Consider the following 20,071-nt stretch of genomic DNA (forward strand, 5'->3'; position numbering starts at 1 on the left):
TACTGAGAGAGGAGTGTTAAACTCTCTAACCCCATCATGGAATTGTCTATTTTTACTCTCAGTTCTATCAATTTTGATTCATGTACTTTGAAGTTTAGTTACCAGGTGTGTACACATTAAGCAAAGTTATATCTTTGTGATGAATTGATCCCTTTATCTTTAGAAATTTCCCCTTTTTCCTTGGTAGTATTCCACTTCCTGAAGTATATTTTGTTTGGTATTAATATAGCCACTCCAGCTGTCTTATGTTTAGTGTTTCATGGCATATCTTTTTCTATCCTTTTCCTTTCTTTTTGGCCATGCCGTGTGGCATGCAGCATGTTAGTTCCCCGACCAGGAATCGAACCCATGCCCCCTGCAGTGGAAGTGCAGAGTCCTAACCACTGGACTGCCAGGGAATTCCCTCTATCCTTTTACTTTTTATTATGATTATTATTTATTTTTTAAAATTTATTTCATTTATTTATTTTTGGCTGTGCTGGATCTTTGTTGCTGCATGTGGGTTTTCTCTAGTTGTGGCGAGTGGAGGTTACTCTTCATTGAGGTGTGTGTGCTTCTCATTGCGGTGGCTTCTCTTGTTGTGGAGCACAGGCTCTAGGCATGCGGGCTTCAGTAGTTGTGGCATGCAGGCTCAGTAGTTGTGGCTCGTGGGCTCTAGAGCGCAGGCTCAGTAGTTGTGGCACACAACTACTTAGTTGCTTAGTTGCTCCGTGGCATGTGGGATCCTCCCGGACCAGGGCTCAAACCCGCATCCCCTGAATTGGCAGGTGGACTCTTAACCACTGCACCACTAGGGAAGCCCTATCCTTTTACTTTTAACCTAGCTGGAATTTTGTATTTCAAGTGGGTTTCTTATAGATAGCATATAGTGGAGTTTTGCTGTTGCACTCAATCTGAAAATCTCTGCCTTTTAATTGGAGTGCTTAGGTCATTTACATTTAATGTAATTATTGATATGGTTAAGTTTAAATATACCATGCTGTTATTTGTTTTCTATTTGATCCACGTGTTTTTTGTTCCCTTTTCCTCCTTTCCCGTCTTTTAGATTATGTTTTAGTATTCCATTTTATATCCACTATTGTCTTATTAGCCTCTTTCTCTCTCTTTGTGGTTGTCCTAGGATTCATAGGATAATCTTTAACTTATATCAGTCTATCTTCAAATAATATTATATCACTTCATCTCTGTTTACTTTTAAGATTTTCTCTTTATCACTGGTCTCAGAAATTTGATTATGATCCACCTTGGTGTGCTTTTCTTTGTGTTAATTCTATGTAGGATTCTTTGAACTTCTTGGATATGTGGGTTCCTTGAACATATTGGTAAAATTGTAATAAATGTGTTAAAGTTCTTGTCTGTGAATTCCGTCATCTCCATTATTTCTAGGCTTGGTTATAGGTCAGATTTTCCTGCTCTTTGGCATGTCTAGTGATTTTATGTTGCACAATGGACATTGTGACTTGTACATTGCTGAGTGCTCAGTTTTGTTTTATTCCTTTAAAGAGTGCTGGACTTCATTCTGGCAGATCACTTTGATCCTCTCCAGGTTGCTTTAAGGCTTTTGAGGGTTGATCAAGTGTAGGCTTTTACTCTAGAGCTAATTTAGCCCCACTACTAAGGAGTGACCCTTCTGAGGACTCTAATAAAGGCCTTGTGTCTGACGTTTAACTGTGGCCAATGGGAACTTGAACAATTCATAGCTTGTTTGAGCTCTGAGAATTGTTTAGCCTATAGTTACCCAGTAACTCTCCTTTTCCCAGAAGTTTTTTACCTGGTCTTGTGGAGTTTCACTCTACACATGCCCAAATTGGTAGTTATACAAAGATACAGGGGATCCCTGTGCAGATTTCTGCACAGGACCTCCTTCTATGCATAGCTCCTTCCTCTTGAGTCCTCTGCCCTACAAATTCTAGGCTTTTCTGGCTTGCCTGGACTCTGACCTCTGTCCTATCAATTTGGAAAGCCTGCTGGGCTGTATTTGAGTTTATTCTTTAAGTACCTTTGTCCTAAAATTGCCTCTGGGCAGAAAGCTGGAGTGATCCTATATTGTAGGGCTCTTGTCTTTTTTTTTTTTCCCCCCTTTTCCTTCTGTCATGGTTCACTGCCCATTGTCCAGTGTCCAAAAGCAGACACTGCATACTTTTTGCTTATTTTTCTGGCTGTTTATGGCCGGAGGGAAAGTGCCTAGCAGTTACTCCTCCATGGGCAGAAGTGCACTGTCAGAATGGGCAACAGGAGAAGGCAGCAAGATGCTGGGGGTTCCCTGTGCATCCCTCATGTCCCAGAGCCCAGCTCACTGGGCCAAACAAAGGAGCTGTAGTTCCAGGGACAGCAGGCTGTGGGGACCCTGGTCAGAGACTGTGCTGAGGCTGTTCTGCCTCGGGGGGCTCCTCAGTTCAGGTTGGGAAGGGCTGGCACAGACCTTGGACTACTCAGAGGTATTTGAGTAGGGCCTGGGAGGTGGGCCTTTACTGCCAAGGTCTTTTTGCAGAAGAGGAAACCAGCAGGAGTAGGATAGTGACAGAACTTGGTTTACAAATGGCAGTTTTTGGGTAGGGGTGGGGTCCCCGGGATGTGGCTTGTGGCCTGACGTCAACATTTCTGGTGTTTCCTTTGAGCTGAAAATTTGGCTTAGATTCCCAGGAGCTAAGTCCATAGTCACCAGCAGCCCCTGGGTTTAATGGATAGCAGAGATGTCACCTTACTGCATCCCAGTGCCCACAGGGTAAAGCCAAGTGTCCCACAGGGCAAGCTTCTGGGGTCTGGCCCGGCAGCCTCTCCAGCCCCCCTGTTGCTGCCCCTCCACCGCCTCCACACCTCCACTCCTCTGCCTGACTGCGTCATGTGACCGGGGTTCTCCTGCCTGGATCACAGCCTTCTCTCCCCTCGTCCCCACAGCAAATTGCCTGGATTCAAATCCTATGTCCACCGTTTACGATGTGGTGACCCTGGGTCAGTTTTAAACTTCCGTTTTTCACCTAGATGTACGATGAGCATAAAAATACCACCCACGTCTTAGGGTTGATTGGGCATTAAATGAACTCTAGGACGCTGGTGTGCATTTGGCACTCATGGAGCACCTGCTGTGTGCCAGGTGCCATTCTCTGCACTTTTCACGTAGAAACAATTTTCTCTTCACAGCAACCCTACCAGGCAGGTACTCTCCCGAATCCCATCTTGTAAAATAAGGAAACAGGGGCAGAGGAGGTGAGTAACTCACCCAGGGTCATAGAGTTGGCAAGTGGTGGAGTGAAATATTTGAGCCAGATTCAGATTTAAGCCAGTGGAACCCACAGCCTGAGCTGTCAACCCCTGGGCTGTGCTGCCTCAAGAGCTGCTAGCTAATGTTACTGTTGCTACCCTCCTGCTCTTGGTGAGGAAGTGGACCCTTCCTCCAGGAAGCCTTCCTTGACTTCCACGGCTGGGTTAGCACTAACAACACTGAATCTGTGCTGAGTGTCTCTCCTGTGTCCTAGAAGCCCTCCCAGCAGGCTTCTCCCCTTCCCCACTCTGGTTTCAGAGCAGCCCAGGTCTTTTCTTGTTGTCGCCACTTTGGAAGGTGGTGTGGTGTGGGCTCCTGAGTGTGGGCATTGGAGTGAGGAAGCCACCCTGCATCAGTCCCCAGCTGTGTGACCACAGGAAAAAATCACTTCACCCCTCTGTGCCCCGCTTTCCTCATCTCTGAAAGACAGGACTTCCGGAGGGAGTAGGTGAGATCACTCATATGAGCGTTCACACCGTAGCTGGCACTCAGCTCAGGGTGATTATTTGGAGGTGTGTTTCATAAGAGACAAGAAAACTGCTGACTCCTCTGCAGCCTCTCGTGGGTGCACAAGCTCATGTTGTTTTTTTGGGGATGTTTAGAAGTTCCTGATGTCAACCAAGTACAACAAGGACTCCAAGATGTACCACGCGATCCAGACTGTGTTTGGTGAGAGGTAAGACGCGAGGAGGGGTCTGGGGCGAGGCCAGGAGAGCCTCTGGCTGCAAGTGGAGGGTCCACAGGGTCCAGAGTGTTGGATGTAGCATTAAGTCCCAATACCCTGGCTGCCGAGCGCGCAACAGGGGCCATCCGTGGTGGTCACCACTCTTGTCACCAGCACCTTCCTTCTCGTCCTTTCCCCTCCAGATGGCAGGTGGGAATGCAGGGGTCACTGAGGTTGGGGCCCACAATCACCCTTATGTATGTATGTATGTATTATGGTAAAATTCACATCACATAAAATTCACCGTTTTAACTGCATTGGAATTACAATTCAGTGGCATTGTTACATTCACCGTGTCGTGCAACCATCACCATTGTCTGGTTCTAGAACATTTTCATCACCCCAAAAGGTGACCGGACCCCGTCAGGCAGTCAGTTCTCATTCCTTCACCCCGTTTCTCACATCAAGCGTTTGTCTCTTCCGCAGGCTGTTTGGCCAAGGCTTGGTGTCCGAATGTGACTATGAACGCTGGCACAAACAGCGGAGGGTCATGGACCTGGCCTTCAGCCGGAGGTGAGTGTGGCCGCAGACAGGCCCTGGGGTCATGGCTGGTTGCTCAGAGGCGGTGCTGGGCTGCCAGCCTGGGTGGGCTTGGCAAGGGCGAGTCTTCATTGGAAGGGGCTTCACCTTCACCCAGGCTGAAGGGAGAGAGGAAGGACACGGCATAACTGGTCAAAGAGAGAGCAAGACAGCCAGCGGGGTGGGAGTCTGAGAGGCCCCCAAGTAGTTTGTGAACGTCAGGAGCTGAATGACCACGATGCCTGGAGGTGTGGGGTCCCTGTCCCCCAGCAACTCCCTTGGCTCAGACCTCATCACTCCTTGTCTGGGCTTTTTCATTTATTATAGTTTTCATTTTTTGGTAACATTTTATTTTTAAAATAGCTGTTTTCATGAGATATAATTCAAATACTATACAATTCACCCATTTACAGGTACAATTCAATGGTTTTCAGTATATTCACAAACGTGTACAACCATCACCACGGTTGATTTTAAAACATTTTCATCAACCCCCAAATCAGTCACTCCTTATTTCCTGTCAATGCCTGCAGCTTCTGACAACCACTAATTTAATTTCTGTCTCTATGGATTTTCATATTCTATACATTTCTTATAAATGGAATCATACAACATTTCTTTTATGCCTGGTTTATTTCACTTAGCATAGTATTTTCAAGGCTCATCCACATTATAGCATGTATCAGAACTTCATTCCTTTTTATTACCAAATAAGATTCCGTTGTATGAACATACCACATTTTATTTATCCATTCATCAGTTGATGGACATTTAAGTTGTATTTACTTTTTGGCTATTACGAATAATGCTGCTATGAACATTTTTGGGTGGATATATTTCTCTTGGGTATATAGTAATGGGATTGCTGGATCATATGGTAATTCTATGTTTAACATTTTGAGGAAGATAATCTTTTATTTTGATATAATTTCAAATTTACAGAAAAATTGTCAGAATAGTCTAAGGGACTTCTGTATATCTTTTACCCAGATCCACTTATTGATTATCGTTTAAATCACCATATGTTTTGTCATTTCTTCTTTATGTGTATATACAAATATATTTATAATTTTCTCTCTGTGTGTGTATGTATATACATTTTTGTATAGTGCATGTTTTTTAAATTATTTGAGAGTAAGTTGGAGACATTGTAATCTCTTCCCTTAAATGCTTCTGTGTGTATTTCCTACGAATATGGACATTCTTTTACATGACTGCAGTTCAGTTATCAAAATGAGGACATTTAACATTCATCCAATACTGTTATCTAATCCATAATCCATATTCAAATTTTGTCGCTTGTGTAATGACAGCTCTTTTTTTTCTTGTCTAGGATCCAGTCCAGGTCCATGTGTCACGTTTAGTTACCGTATCTCTTTATTTTATTTTTTAAAATTTTAAGTAGTTTAATTAAATTAATTCATTTATTTTTGGCTGCATTGGGTCTTCGTTGCTGCGCGCAGGCTTTCTCTAGTTGCGGCGAGCGGGGGCTAATCTTCGCTGCGGTGCGCGGGCTTCTCATTGCGGTGGCTTCTCTTTCTGCAGAGCACGGGCTCTAAGCACATGGGCTTCAGTAGTTGTGGCACGTGGGCTCAGTAGTTGTGGCCTATTGGCTCTAGAGCACAGGCTCAGTAGTTGTGGCCCACGGGCTTAGTTGCTCCCTGACATGTGGGATCTTCCCAGACTAGGGCTCGAACCCACGTCCCCTGCATTGGCAGGTGGATTCTTAACCACTGCGCTACCAGGGAAGTCCCAGTTACCGTATCTCTTTAGCCTCCTTCATTCTAGAACAGTTTTTAGTCTTTCCTTAAATTTCTTGACCTTAAGATTACAGGCCAATTTCATAGAACATCCTTCAGTTTTGTTTGTCTGCTATTTCTGTTCAATTACACTCAGGTTGTGCCTTTTTTGGCGGGAATGGCCCAGGAGTAATGTTGTATCCTCCTTAGGGCATTGTTATCTGGAAGCATGTGTTGATCTGTCTCATTGTTGGAGATGTTAACTGCTCCCTTGGTTAAGGGAGCCTCCAGGCTTTTCCACTGTGAAGTTACTGTTTTGTATGTAGTCTGTGGACAACCATATAAACATTTTCACCTAGACTTTCATCACAGCCTCCTCCCTGGCCTCCCCGCCTGCTGTCTCCCTCCTCCAATGCATCCACCTCACCGCCCTGGAGAGATCTTGCTGAAACTCAGATCTGACCACATCTCTCCTCTGTCCTGAAGCCTTCAGTGGCTCCCTATGATCTGAAAGATGAAGGTCAGACCTCACTCCCCCTTAGTCTGCCCCTGAGACCCCTCCAACATTTGGACCCTCTCACCTCCACCTTTCTGGAAACACTGGGCTCTTTCTGGCATCTCTGCCTGTGTTGCTGCCATTCCCTCTGCCTTCTGTGCTACCCCAGAGAATTCCTCTGACTCCTTTGATACCCAGCTAAGATGTCACTGCTTGGGGAGGTGTTTCCTGACCTTCCAAGACTGAGTTCATGTCTCCATGATGGCTCCTGTCACGTCCACTGCAATGATTCTCATTCAATCTGCCTCCCTCACTAGACCTCGGGTCCGTGAAGGCAGAAGATGCACCCTGTTCCTGGACCCCTGCACCCAGCACGGCACCAGGCACTTCACAAGCCCTCCAGGAACGTCCATAGAATGAATGCATGGAATGGTCTTGGTCTTACTGGAAAGTTGCCAGGAATGATAAAAGGAATAGACTAGAAGGAGGCATTTATTTAATGAATACTTGTGCCAAGTGCCAGGGTTATGAAGGCCAACCAAGGTGACGTGGTCCCGCCCTCAGGAAGCTTTGAGGTTATCGGAGGACATAGATTCTAACCAGATGGCCGCCCACAGTGCTCATGATATAAATACCAGCAGCATTGTTTTTGTTGACCCTCTCCATCACACTGAACCTCACGTTTGAACTGCACTTTACATTTTATTAAGTGCTTTCACATTTTTATTTAAAAAATTTTAAATTGTGGTAAGATACACATAACATAAAATGTACCATCTTGCCCAATTTTAGGTGTACAGTTCAGTGGTATTAACTACATTCACGTTGTTGTGCAACCATCACCACATATCTTTATTTTTTAGTTTCACAATAAGGTAGCCAGCTAAGAGATGACTATTTTACTGGAAATGCAAAATTCACAAAGGTGTATGAAAGAAGCTTTGGGAGATTCCTGTGTTTATGAAATTGTCAGTGACCCTTGGTTAATCTGAATTCACTACTGAGGAAAAAAATAGGAACCACTGGTGAGTTTCATCTCCAGCCATTATCCACAGAGAATATCATTATATACTTCTAATAAAATTGTGAGAATGAACTGCCAGTTTCTGCTTTTCTAGATATTAATTTTACTGAAAAACCTTGGTCCCGATCATTCCATAAAAGACAAGGAAATGTAAAATAGATAGCTAGTGGGAAGCAGCCACATCACACGGGGAGATCAGCTCGGTGCTTTGTGACCACCTAGAGGGGTGGGATAGGGAGGGTGGGAGGGAGACACAAGAGGGAGGAGCTATGGGGATACATGTATATGTATAGCTGATTCACTTTGTTATAAAGCAGAAACTAACACACCATTGTAAAGCAATTGTACCCCAATAAAGACGTTTTAAAAAATGCAAAAAAAAAAAAAGACAAGGGGTTGGGATTTTACTGTACCGCTAACATTCCAGTCCGATATTTTGTATCTGCAGTAGCTGCAAGGGATTCAGTACTGGTGTGGTAACCAGCGCATGGGATCCAAATAGTCAATTTGAATGTGATTTTTTTTAAAAAAAGAAAACTACAAAGAATCTTGCAAATAAATATATACTTGCAAACCATGTAAGTGTTATGAAAAAAAAGTCAAGGGTACTATGGGAGCATATATTGGGACTACTTAGGCTTAAGAGACATTTCCCTGAGGATGTGGCATTTGGGTGTCCACCTGGAGAGAGGGCAGATGTTAAGGTGTTATGAGGCATAGGGATGGAGGGTGGGACGGGAGACAGCTCAGGCAGAGGGGACAACATGTGCAAAGGCCCTGAGAAGGGAAGGAGCATTGGGCTTTGGAGAAGATAACAGGTCATTGTAACAGGAAGGCAACGCTGCAGGCGGGAATGAACAAGAGCAGACAGCCTCCTGGGCCCAGGTGAGGATTTCCCCTCCCTCACAACAGGGTGCTTCAAAGCATTTTAGGTGGGCAAGGGACCAGATTCGAGTGGTGCTTTCATTGTATGCCTGGGCCACAGAGAACAAGACATGCAGCCAGCATGGTGTGGGAGCAGCAGTGACCAGACAGATGCCGGGGCCTGTGCTAGAGCTGGGAGACAGAGCAGGGCTGGCTGATTGGCAATGAAGAGTGGATAGTCTTTCCTAATTAAAAAAGTTATTCTTTTTTTTTCTCTTCCCCAGTTTGCTCTTTTTACTGTTTTTTAAAACCTCTTATTTGGAAATAATTTCAAATTTCTAGATAAGTTTCAAGAATAAGAATAGGAGAAAAAAACACCCTTATACCCTTTACCCAGATTGCTAACATTAAAAATGACTTTTAATTTCAAAAGCAGCACTTTCTCTTTGTAAAAATTCAGAAATATGTAATGTACAAAGGGACAATTTCCCCCCTTTCCACTCCCTCAGGGATACCATTTTTGTGAGTTTGGAGCACATCCTTCCATACCTCTTTCTAAGCTGTATGCCAGGCAGACAAGCCGGGTAGCTGTCCCGGGACAGGGGTGCTGTGGGTTGGGAGCTCTGGGTCAGAGGACTCATTTCTGTGTAGGGTTGGGCACTATGATTGCTCAAGGACAGAGAGTGAAATGGGATAACAAAAGGCTGCAGATGGTGGCCCCAGGCAGGGCAGGTAAGGAGAGTGGGCAGTGCGACCAAGAGGTTGGAGGGGAAACTTCATGGACTCTAAGAGGCCCCAGAGGCCTTTCTTCCCTTCCTCCCCACTGTCTTCTGGAGTTTCTACATTGCCTTGTCTCCTTGGGGTCAGAGTTGAAGGACCAAGTGGCAAACAGAGGACCCATGAAACCATTAAAACAAGGGTAAAGGGACAGTGGCCATCCTGAGTGGAGGGGGCTGGTGAAATCCAAGGCTTAGTTTGATTACTGCAGCCCCAACCTGTGAGCTGGGTCTTAAGGGGAGACCAGAAAGGCTGGGAGGGGCCCCCACCTCCACTCTGCACACTGGTCTCCCTTCAGAAAGGGGGGCACAGGATGTCCGCAGCTCTGGGCTGGTCCCAGTGGCCGCTGATGTCTGTGCTGTTTCCTCAGCTCCTTGGTTAGCTTGATGGAAACATTCAATGAGAAAGCAGAGCAGCTGGTGGAGATTCTGGAAGCCAAGGCGGATGGGCAGACTCCGGTGTCCATGCAGGATATGCTGACCTGCACCACCATGGACATCCTGGCCAAGGTGATGGGAGGACGGCTGAGTGGGACGTGGGGAGGGCCACACGGGCAGAGTGCACTTCTTCCCTCCCTCTTCCCCTGCTTGCTTCCCTCCCCTCCCCCCGCTTCTCCACATATAAGCCGCCCCTTCTCTGGGCTGGGAGGGTCATCTGTTTTATCTCCTTGAACTTTTGAAACAACAGTGTGAGGTTGGAGCTACCTAACTCAGTCTCTAGAAATGGACACAAAGAGATGCGGAGACAGGCCTTTGGCTGGTTGGTGGCAGGACTAGGACTGGATCTCAGGTCTGCCTGACTCCCAGCCCAAGCCTACCTCCCCCTCAGCACCCCCCATGGGGTACTGCTTGACTTTTCACCCTGGCTGTCTCAGCAGTGGCCCAGATAACCCCCAACCCAGGTTAAGGATGGAGTTCAGGCACAGTGAGTGAAGAGTCGTCACCATTCAACAATTCACTGGGAAGCTGGGTGTGAAATAGACACACAAGGAAGGCTGCATTTCAGGGGAAATGCATCTTGTCAAGGAAGGAAGCCAAGGTTTGTTGAGTGGCTACTATGTGCCACTTAATCCTACCACATCCCACAGGTTCGGGATTATCATGGGTTGTTGTAAGGAGTCGATGACTTGATGCACACAACAGCCCAGGCTCTGCCCTGGGTCTTCAATCCTCCCATCACCCACGTATGACCTTGCCCTTCTCTCTCCCCCAGGCAGCTTTTGGGATGGAGACCAGCATGCTGCTGGGTGCCCAGAAGCCTCTGTCCCGGAAAGTGAAACTGATCCTGGAGGGCATCAGTGCATCCCGAAACACTCTGGCAAAGGTACCTGCCATCGTAGCTTGTCTTGTCCTCATTTGCTGGAGAACTTCCTCCTGTGATTTTTTTCAGAATGGGTTTTGAGTTCTGATATGTCTGAAGTGACTTCCAAATTAGTTAAGATTTACATACATCCCCTAAAGTAGAGGCTGAAAATCAAAGTGGTTTAAGTAAATTAGGAGTAAATCTTTCTCTCATGTGAAATGATCCTGAAGCAGGATGACAATGATGACCCCACAATGTCAGATGTTCCTGGATTTTTCTGTCTTTCTGTTCCACTGTCTCTAGCATATCACCTCATTGTTATAAGATGGCTGCTGCAGATCCAGCTATCGCCTCCTTGTTCCAGGCATGAAGGAAGAAGAAGGGGGAAAGGTGGCACTGTTACCAAACCGAACTTGGGTCTGCTTGCCCACGTGCAGTAAAGCCAATATATTGACACTGGGTTGTGGTGAGGGAAAGTGCAACATTTATTGCAGGGCCCCAAGCAAGGAGTCCAGGCAGCTAGTGCTTAAAAGGCCCAAACTCCCTGAAGGCTTTCAGGGAAAGGTTTTTAAAGACGGGGGTGTGGGGAGGGGGTGGGGAGGGTGTGGGTATGTGATTAGTTTGTGGACAATCTTCTGATTAATTGGTGGTGAGGTAATCGGGAGTCAACATCATCAACCTTCTGGTTCCAACCGGTCTGGGGTCTACGTGCTGGTGCGCAGCATACAGTTAACTTATCCCACCTGGTGGGGGCTTCAGTATCTGGAAAACAGCTCAAAGGACATGGCTCAGAATATTATCTATAGCCCTTGAGGAGGAACTAAAGATCCTTGACTTTATTTAATAGTTAAACTATTATTTTGTCTTGCTGGACTGTTTTCCTTTCTTTCTGCATTTTACCCCTTCTCTGATTAAATTCACTCTTTGGAACTTGGGGAAGGCCTAGGAGGCTAAGGTTTTTCTATAGACAAGAGGCAGGTGGAGGACATGGGGGTGGGGGGGTCTGTTCTAGGAAGACCCCATAGAGTCCTGCTCGGCTACAGTACTTGAGTTGATTCCCAGACAGATGCTCAGGGCCCCCTCCTATTCCCTGGGACTTCAGACTCTGAGCTTAGAGTCCCCTGATGCCACCCCACCTTTTCAGCAGTTAATTTCACTCTACTTCCCTCTGGCTGAAGTTTCCTCCTTCGATGTGATCCTAATTGCCTCCATCATTCAGGAATCCCTTCTTATTTTCCAGTGCTCTGTGGATATTTTAAGGCACCTTTCCCATCATTTCTAGGGATTTGGGGCAGGAAGGGGAAGCCAGTGCTTGGGCTTAGGCCACATGGCTTGCGGCATCTTAGTTGCCAGACCAGGGATCGAACCCAGGGCCCCGGCAGTGAAAGTGCCCTAACCACTGGACCGCCAGAGAATTCCCCATAGCCCACCATTCTGATAAAGTCTCCTGGCTACTTGATCTTTTCTAGAATGTTCTCACATTCTTCCACCCTCCCAGCTTGCCGATGCCGCTGTGGATTTCTGAAGTCATTTTGGAGTTGGGGGGACAGGGGAGAGGGAAAGTGTGTATCCAGTCCACCACGCTGAGCTGGAACTCTCATTCAGTTTATGCCGGGGAAGTGGAAGCAGCTTCGCGAGGTCCGGGAGAGCGTGCGTTTCCTGCGTCAGGTTGGCAAGGACTGGGTCCAGCGCCGCCGGGAGGCCCTGCAGAGGGGGGAGGACGTGCCTGCTGACATCCTCACACAGATTCTCAAAGGTGCCAGGGTTCCCTCGAAGGCCTTGGGAGGGCCAGGCAGCAGGGGTGCCCCCCATCAGTTGACTCCAGCTGGTTCTGTCTGGCTCTAGGGGAGCGGGGAGTGGGGAGGAGAGCAGGATTCTTAGTGTCCCAGGTGGCATCTACTCGTGGGGCTCTGAGACTCGCCTTGTCTTTCAGCTGAAGAGGGGGCCCAGGACGACGAGATTCTGCTGGACAACTTCGTCACCTTCTTCATTGCCGGTTTGTAGTTTCAGCAGCTACCAAAGGTTCAGAGCTTTGCAGGAGTGAAGGGGACCGTGGAAGGCTTAGACCCTGGCTCACAGATCTTCTTAGACAGTCTGAGCAGAGTTCTGCTGTGGAACTGGGGGGCTGGGGTGAGGGGAGCAGATGCCCTCTCTCTTAGCTTGGCGAGACCCAGGAGGCTCTCTTGGTGGCCTCCCACCTGGTTCTGGAGCTGGCGATTGTGAGGATTTGTGAAGCTGCCTTTTTGGGCTCAGGAGAGGTTGGCCACTTGAATTCAAGGCTCTGCCTCACTCAAAATGTATGCGGAGGCCTTCCGTAGACTAGCACCAGAAGATGTGCTGAGCAACTTTATTCATTTGCTCATCAAATATTTCTTGAGCGTTGTCCTTCACCTGGAAGACTTCCCCTCACCCTTCAGCAATCCCTTAGGTGTCTCTTCCTCGCGGAAGCCCTCAGGGATTGCCCAGACTCATCAGGCCCCAGTTAGAAGCTCTCCATGGCGCCCAGAGCTCCTCTCTGCCCACACATCTCACAGTGTTAAGTCGTATGTTTACTGGTGTAATTCGATAAGGTCTGTCTCCCCCAGCAGATTGCATGCTCGGTGAGCCAGGGGTTATGTTGTTTTGCTCACCTGTGTATTCCCAGGGCCCAATGCCGTAGGTACCCATAAAGATCAGATGAAATGAACGAAGACCAGGCACAGGGAAGACAGAGATGAACAAGATGAGGGATACTTCATAGTCTGATGGTGGAGGTGGACAGACAGACAGAATTGCCTTGCTGGGCAGTGGATTGTCAGAGGAGGAAGCCTGCCTCCCCTGCGAGAGGGTCACGAAGGGGGAGGGGGGCTGCCATGTGGATGGCGTGGAAGAGGGCCCTCCAGCTGCGGGGGGGGGTCACATTCACAGATAGCCAGGGAGACCTGGAGCAGTGGGACCGGAGCAGGACTTCAGGGCACCGTCCTCCACGCATGATAAAGTGCTTGCTGAATGAAGGCTGGCTGGTCTTCATGCTGTGAGCCAGGGGCCCGAGTCCTGGATGTGGTTCTTCCATAGGCCGGCTCTGTAGCCTGGGCCTCAGTTTCCTCATCTGTAAAATGGGATGTCCATCCAGCCTTCCAGTGGGGGTTTGATAACTCCCCTCATGTCCTCCTCGCAGCCCACTGCGAGCCCTGTGCCCCTACCACAAGGGGCCGGGGAGAGGACAGCTGTGTCTCTCCTCCCATTGTCCTTTGAGGAAACTGAGTCACTGCTGGCAATGCAGAGCCAGGGCCAGGCTGGGACTTCCGGCCACTTCTGATTCCCCTCCCCGGCCTCCCCTGTGGGGTCCCCTGGCCGTGACTTGCCCACATTCCAGCCCTGGAAGCAGCTGGACCTCCTTCCCAGCACCTACTTGCTGGAAGGTGTAGGCCCTTCTCTTGCATTCGAGCAGCCCCTGGGGCCCCCTGGCTGGCAGTGGTTGCCACCTGTTAAGCCCCCTACCCCTTTAGAGGAAAGTGGTGCAACTCGGTTCCCTCCCTGGCCATCTGGGGTGGGGGTGGGGTTGATGCTATCAACTTGACCAGATCCTGCCAGAACCCAGAATCCGCCCTCTCCGCCTGGGAAGTCGGTCCCCGTGACAGGAGATGCACCCTCTCCAGACCTCAGGGGCTGGTGCCCGCAGCTTCATGGGCTTTGGGCTTGAAAGCTTTGCTTGATTTGGGTCCTAGCTCTGTTCCTCCTGCTGTGTGACCTAAGAGGGACACATTCCTCTCAGCCTCAGCTTTCTCTTCTGCAAAATGGGGACGAATATCCCTCCAGGCCAGGCAAGGCACAAGGATGGTTGGAGCAAGGGGCTTTTAGGATGTGAGACACGGATGCATGGGGCGAAGGCCATTTCTTTGACAACATAGGCGGCACCAGGAATGCGGAGGTGGACAGGTGTCTCCCTCGTATCTGTACGTCTGGCTCAGCCAAGGGAGAGAAGTGAGGGCTTGAACTACCACCAGGGGCTTGGGGTCTCAGAGGCCAGGCAGGCTGGGCCAGCAGCAGCCCCATAGGCCTCGTGGAGCCTCCGCTCTCCTCTTTTCCTGCAGGTCACGAGACCTCTGCCAATCACCTGGCATTCACGGTGATGGAGCTGTCGCGCCAGCCGGAGATCTTGGCGAGGTACGAAGAGGGGAGATGGGGGGCTCCCCTTGACGTTGATGAAGGGGTTTATCTGATGTCTTGTTCCTAGAGGACCACCTGCTCCCATCTCCCATGGCTGAGCCCCCTCCAATGTGTCCTGCTTCCCTTCACCCCAGGGTCTTTGCACGTGCTGTTCCTACTTCTAGAAGCTCCTCTTCCTGCTTTTCTCCTGGAGAATTCCCACTCCTCCTCCTCCCCCTTCTTCTTCCCCTTCCCCTCCCCCTCCCCCTCCTCCTTCCCCTCCCTCTTCCCTTCCCACTTTCTCCTCCCCCTCCTCCTCCTCCCCCTTCCTCTTCCCCCTCCTCAGAAGCCTTCTTAGACCCCTGAAGCATCCACTCTGTTTCCCCTCCTAGCCTCCTCCCAGCTCACAGATGCGTTTTCTCCTGGGACTGTTTGCTTTGAGTCTATTTCAGTCATGAAACCAGAAGCTCCAAGAGGGCAGGGACGTGGCTCTTTCCCTCCCAAGATACTCCCTGAGTACTCAGGGCCTGGCCAGGGGCTGGCACTGAGGACTGAACAGAATTCCAAGCAAAGTGCTGAGGGAGCGCTTGTCTGCACCTGGCAAGACAAAGGAGGGCATCGCTGGGGAGGTGGCATTTGAGCTGGGCCATTGGTTTCCTTAAATACAAACAGTGTCCCTCAAGGACGGTTGCACAGATGGGCTGAGCTAAATGTAAGAGCGCTCTGCAAATGCCGCCGACAGGCTTGGGGGTGGGACCTCCGTGGACATGGGGAAGGGTCCATCAGAGCAACGGTTGTCATCACCAGCAGGAAAGGGCAGACTGAACGATTGCCTGAGAATATAACACCGTTGACCCTTGAACGACAAGGGTTTGAACCATGCGGGTCCACTTACACATGGATTTTTTCCACGAAATACCTGCTACAGCACCACACGATCCGCAGTTGGTTGAATCCGTGGATGTGGAGCCACGGACACGGAGGGCCAACTGTAAAGTTATACTCGGATTTTTGACTGTGCGGAGGGTCGGTGCCCCTAACTCCTGTGTTGTGCAAGGGTCAACTGTAGCTTATTGGTGTTTAAAAATACATAATAGTATTTATTAAAAATTTGGAAAAAAGCAGAAAAGTTAAAATAATGATTATAATTATAATAATAAATCCACCTGTGGTGCCCCCATCCACTCAGTGACAGTTCATGATTAATTACTGAATTTTGCCATGTATATTATCACAGCATTGCCCCACATTTTTGCAACCTCTTCCCAAGTTCTTTTTTTTTAATATTGTGTCTATGTGTATATATGTATATCATATATATATCATATATAATATCATATATATAATAAAATTTACCATTTAAACCATTTTCAAGTGTACGGTTCAGTGGCATTAAGTACATTCACACTGTTGTGGATCCATCACCACCATCCTTCACCACCATCCATCCCCAGAACACTTCAGCATCCCAAACGGAAACTGTCCCCGTTAAACACTAAAACTCCTCACTCCCTGCCTCCCTTCCTCCAGCCCCTGGCAACCACCATTCGACTTCCTGTCTCCAGAAATCCGACTCCTCTCGGGACCTCATATGAGTGGAATCATAGTGTATTTGTCCTTTTTGTTTGGCTTGTTTCACTCAGCATAATGTCCTCAAGGTTCATCCGTGTGGCAGCAAGTGGCAGGACGCCCTTCCCTTTTGAGTCTGAGTGATATTCCCTTGTATGTATGGACCACATCTTGTTTATCCATTCATCCATCAGTGGACACTTGGGTTGCTTCCACCTTTTGGCTATTGCGAATAGTGCTGCTGTGAACGTCGGTGTGTAAATATCTATTTGAGACCCATCTACCCAGAAGTGGGATTGCTGCATCACATGGTAATTCTGTGTTTAACTTTTTGAGGAGCCTCCATACCGTTTTCCATAGCAGCTGCACCACTTTACATCCCCACCAGCAGTGCACAAGGGCTCCGATTTCTCCACATCCTCACCAGCACTTGTTATTTTCTGTCTTTTGACAAAAGCCCCCATCATGGGCGGAAAGTGGTCCAGGTCCACCTTTACGGCTGCATATTATTCTAACGGTGCACGTCCTAAGGCTTGTACCAGCATCCCTTCATCGCTCCTTCTGTTTCCAGCTGCTGTGAACCGGGCTGAAATAGGCATCCTTGTGCAAAGACCTTGTTCTGTGGTGGTTTGTTTCCTACAGCCGATTCCGAGGCAGCACACACAGCGGGTGAATGTTTTAAGGGCCTGGAACGTAGTTCCCAGCTGCCTGGGCGTCTGCGTTTGGATGTGGAGTTTCCTTCAAGAACGGGGGCTGGGGGGCAGTGTGTGCAGCGGGGAAGCCCCAGGCCTCTCTCTTCACGCTTCCTCCCATCCCGCCCTTCTTAAAACTAACGTGGGGCATCTCTCCTTGGAGACGAACTTGTCTTTGTCTGACTGACAGGCTGCAGGCCGAGGTGGACGAGGTCATCGGTTCCAAGAGGCACCTTGACTGCGAGGACCTGGGGAGACTGCAGTACCTGTCCCAGGTGTGGGGATGGGGGAGAAGCTTCTGGGCAGAGGTGGGCGATTCATCGACCAGGCCTGCTGCCTCCTTGAACCCTTTAGTACAGGGGTTCTCAAACGTCGCTGCACCTGAGAATCCCCTGGGAGGTTAAAAAATTGCCCATGTCTAGGCTGCTCCAGGCCAATGACACTGAGTCGCTGGGGACGGGACCCAGCATGGCTAAGGCTTCCCAGGGGATTCCAGTATGGAAACCAGCCCAGTTAGTAAAGCCCAGTTAGGCCTGGGTTCCACAAGCATTAGGCTTCCCAGCTAGGGGCCAGGCTCAGCAGAACCCCCCTCCAACCCCCAGCACAGCACAGGAGGAGGCCTTCCTTGAGCTGCCGGAGTCCTCGGATGGTAGGAGCCCTGGTTTAGAGGGAGGCCTGGCTCTGGTCTCTGGTCTGGTCTGGTCTGGTCTGGTCTCTGGCACTGTGCCTTTGCACAACCCCTCCTCTGGGCCTTGGTTTCTCCTTCTGTCACATGAGGGGTTGGACACGCAGATGAGGCTGACCTTGCAGGGGTCAGGGACCCAGTTCGGCCGTAGGTGCACATTCAGCACCGTGAATGGGAGCAGAGATGCGTCCGGGACATACTTCTGGCACTTTCCATGGGGTCTCCTGACGTCTCTCGTTATCTCCCCGTGTGGTGTCTGCAGGTCCTCAAAGAGTCGCTGAGGCTGTACCCGCCAGCTTGGGGCACCTTTCGTCTGCTGGAGGAGGAGACCTTGATCGATGGGGTCCGAGTCCCCGGCAACACCCCGCTCCTGGTGCGTGGGGGCCCTGCCTGCCTGCCCCCAGCTGGCCAATTCGGGGCTGTCCGCTGAGGTCAGGGACTCCTCCGAAGTCCGTGACCCCGTTATCCTCCCTGGCCGCCCCGTGCATTCTTGTTTGAGTTTTACCATAACCCTGTGATGAATTTTCTCTCCCCACCCCACTGTCCAGTGTAAGATTACAGTGGATGGTTCTAAAAGGGAGGTGCCTCATTTACAGCTGAGGCTGCTGAAGCTCAGAGAAGTTAAGTTACTTTCCTGAGGTCACACAGCCAGCAAGGGGCAGAATGGGATGTGCCCAGTTTCAGAGCTGGCCCAAATTTGCCCCAGTTCCTTCTCTCTCCATGGCCCCTCCTCCCACTGAGGTTGACTTTCTCCCCCCTGTTCTCCTTTACATTTTGTTCCTCTGGCTGATTCCTCATTCATTCATTCATTCAGGCTCCATTCATGCACAATGACCTCCCCAAACCCACCACCTGCCCCCAAAACTAGAACGTAACCACCTATGTACGCGTCATGCTCCCGATTCCCTCCAAAAGCTGTCACTCTCCTGAATTTTGTGCTTGCATTCCCTCGCCTTCGTGTGTGTGTGCGCCCACACAATAATATGTCCTAGGACTTGCTTTGTGACTCAGTACAATGTCTATTAAGATAGTGTAGATTTCCACGTGTGGCTGTAGGCCATCCATTTTCACTGCTGTGTAATATTCTGCCGTGTGAGTTGCACTATTGCACATCCATTCCGGGGTCAACAGGCATTTGAGAGGGTCCCAGTTTGTTGCCATCACGAGCACAGCTGCTGCTGTCAGCTTTCCTGTTCTTGTGTCCTGATGCAATGTGCAAATGTGTTTTTTGGGTGTGTGCCCAGGAGTGGGAGGGCTGGGTTGTAGGACAGATGACTGATCAACTTTATAAACTGGGGCCAAATTATTTTCCAAAGTGGCTTTGCCAGTTCAGACGCTCCCGTGTGGTGTTAAGAGAGAGTCTGTTCCTTATCTGCCTCACCACTTAGTAGGGGCCAATTTCTTATTTTTTGCCAGTCCAATAAGTGTAAGGAAAGTAGTTTGCTGTGGTCTCGATGTGCACTTTCCCGATTACTGGTGAGGTTGGGCAGCCCTACACTGTTTTTCCTCTTCTGTGAGGTGTTTGTTCATTTCCCTCTCTTGGGTCGTTTGTCTTTTCTTATTATTATGTAGAGCTGTCTTTACAAATTCACATGTTAATCTTTTATCAGGTAGATGTGTTGCAAATGTCATCTCTAGATAACGTGGTTTGTCTTTGTTTTTAATGATCTGACGTTCTTAAATTTTTTAGTGGTTAGTTATCTTGTTTTGTCTTGTTTAAGAAATTCTTCCCTGCTTTGAAGTCAGAAGAGTATTCACTTACATTGTCTTCTACCGATTTTACACTTTTGAAAGTTAAGCTCTTATCTGTCTGAAATTGATTTTGCGTATGGTGTGAGGTAAGGGTCTGTGTTTGCTGAGGCTACTATTGCAAAGCATCACGGACACAGTAGCTTAAAGAGCAGAAATTTATTTTCCCATGGTCCTGGAGGCCAGAAGTTCAAGATTTAGGTGTCATCAGGCTGGTTTCTTCTGAGGCTTCCCTCCTTGGCTTGCAGACAGCCATCTTCTCCCTCCATCTTCACATGGCTTCTTCTCTGTGTGTGTCTGTGTCCTAATCTCCTCTTCTTATAAGAACACGAGTCATACTGGATTAAGGGCCCCAGTGACCTCATTTTAACTTAATTACCTCTTTAAAGAGCCTATCTCCAAATACAGTCACATTCTGAAGTTAGGACTTCAACTTATGAATTTTAGGGGGATGCAGTTCAGCCCCAGATAGAACCTATGTTTATTTTTACAAAGGAGAAAGACGTGCTCCAGTCCCACCTGTTGAGTCTCCCTTCCCCAG

At 48.8% G+C, this 20,071-nt stretch overlaps 1 protein-coding gene across 1 annotated transcript in view; it reads left to right on the forward strand.

Moving 5' to 3' along the window:
* Positions 1-20,071, forward strand: part of LOC133085706 (cholesterol 24-hydroxylase) — a 32,603-nt gene that overhangs the window by 9,930 nt on the left and 2,602 nt on the right. The window contains exons 4-12 of the mRNA XM_061182896.1: positions 3,865-3,938; positions 4,413-4,499; positions 9,776-9,914; positions 10,618-10,728; positions 12,313-12,463; positions 12,641-12,703; positions 14,781-14,853; positions 17,287-17,371; positions 18,044-18,154. Of these exons, the coding sequence (XP_061038879.1) occupies positions 3,865-3,938; positions 4,413-4,499; positions 9,776-9,914; positions 10,618-10,728; positions 12,313-12,463; positions 12,641-12,703; positions 14,781-14,853; positions 17,287-17,371; positions 18,044-18,154 (894 nt within the window). The remainder of the gene's footprint in view (positions 1-3,864; positions 3,939-4,412; positions 4,500-9,775; positions 9,915-10,617; positions 10,729-12,312; positions 12,464-12,640; positions 12,704-14,780; positions 14,854-17,286; positions 17,372-18,043; positions 18,155-20,071) is intronic.

Source organism: Eubalaena glacialis, chromosome 2 (assembly GCF_028564815.1).
Source record: "Eubalaena glacialis isolate mEubGla1 chromosome 2, mEubGla1.1.hap2.+ XY, whole genome shotgun sequence".
Lineage (NCBI taxonomy): Eukaryota > Metazoa > Chordata > Mammalia > Artiodactyla > Balaenidae > Eubalaena > Eubalaena glacialis.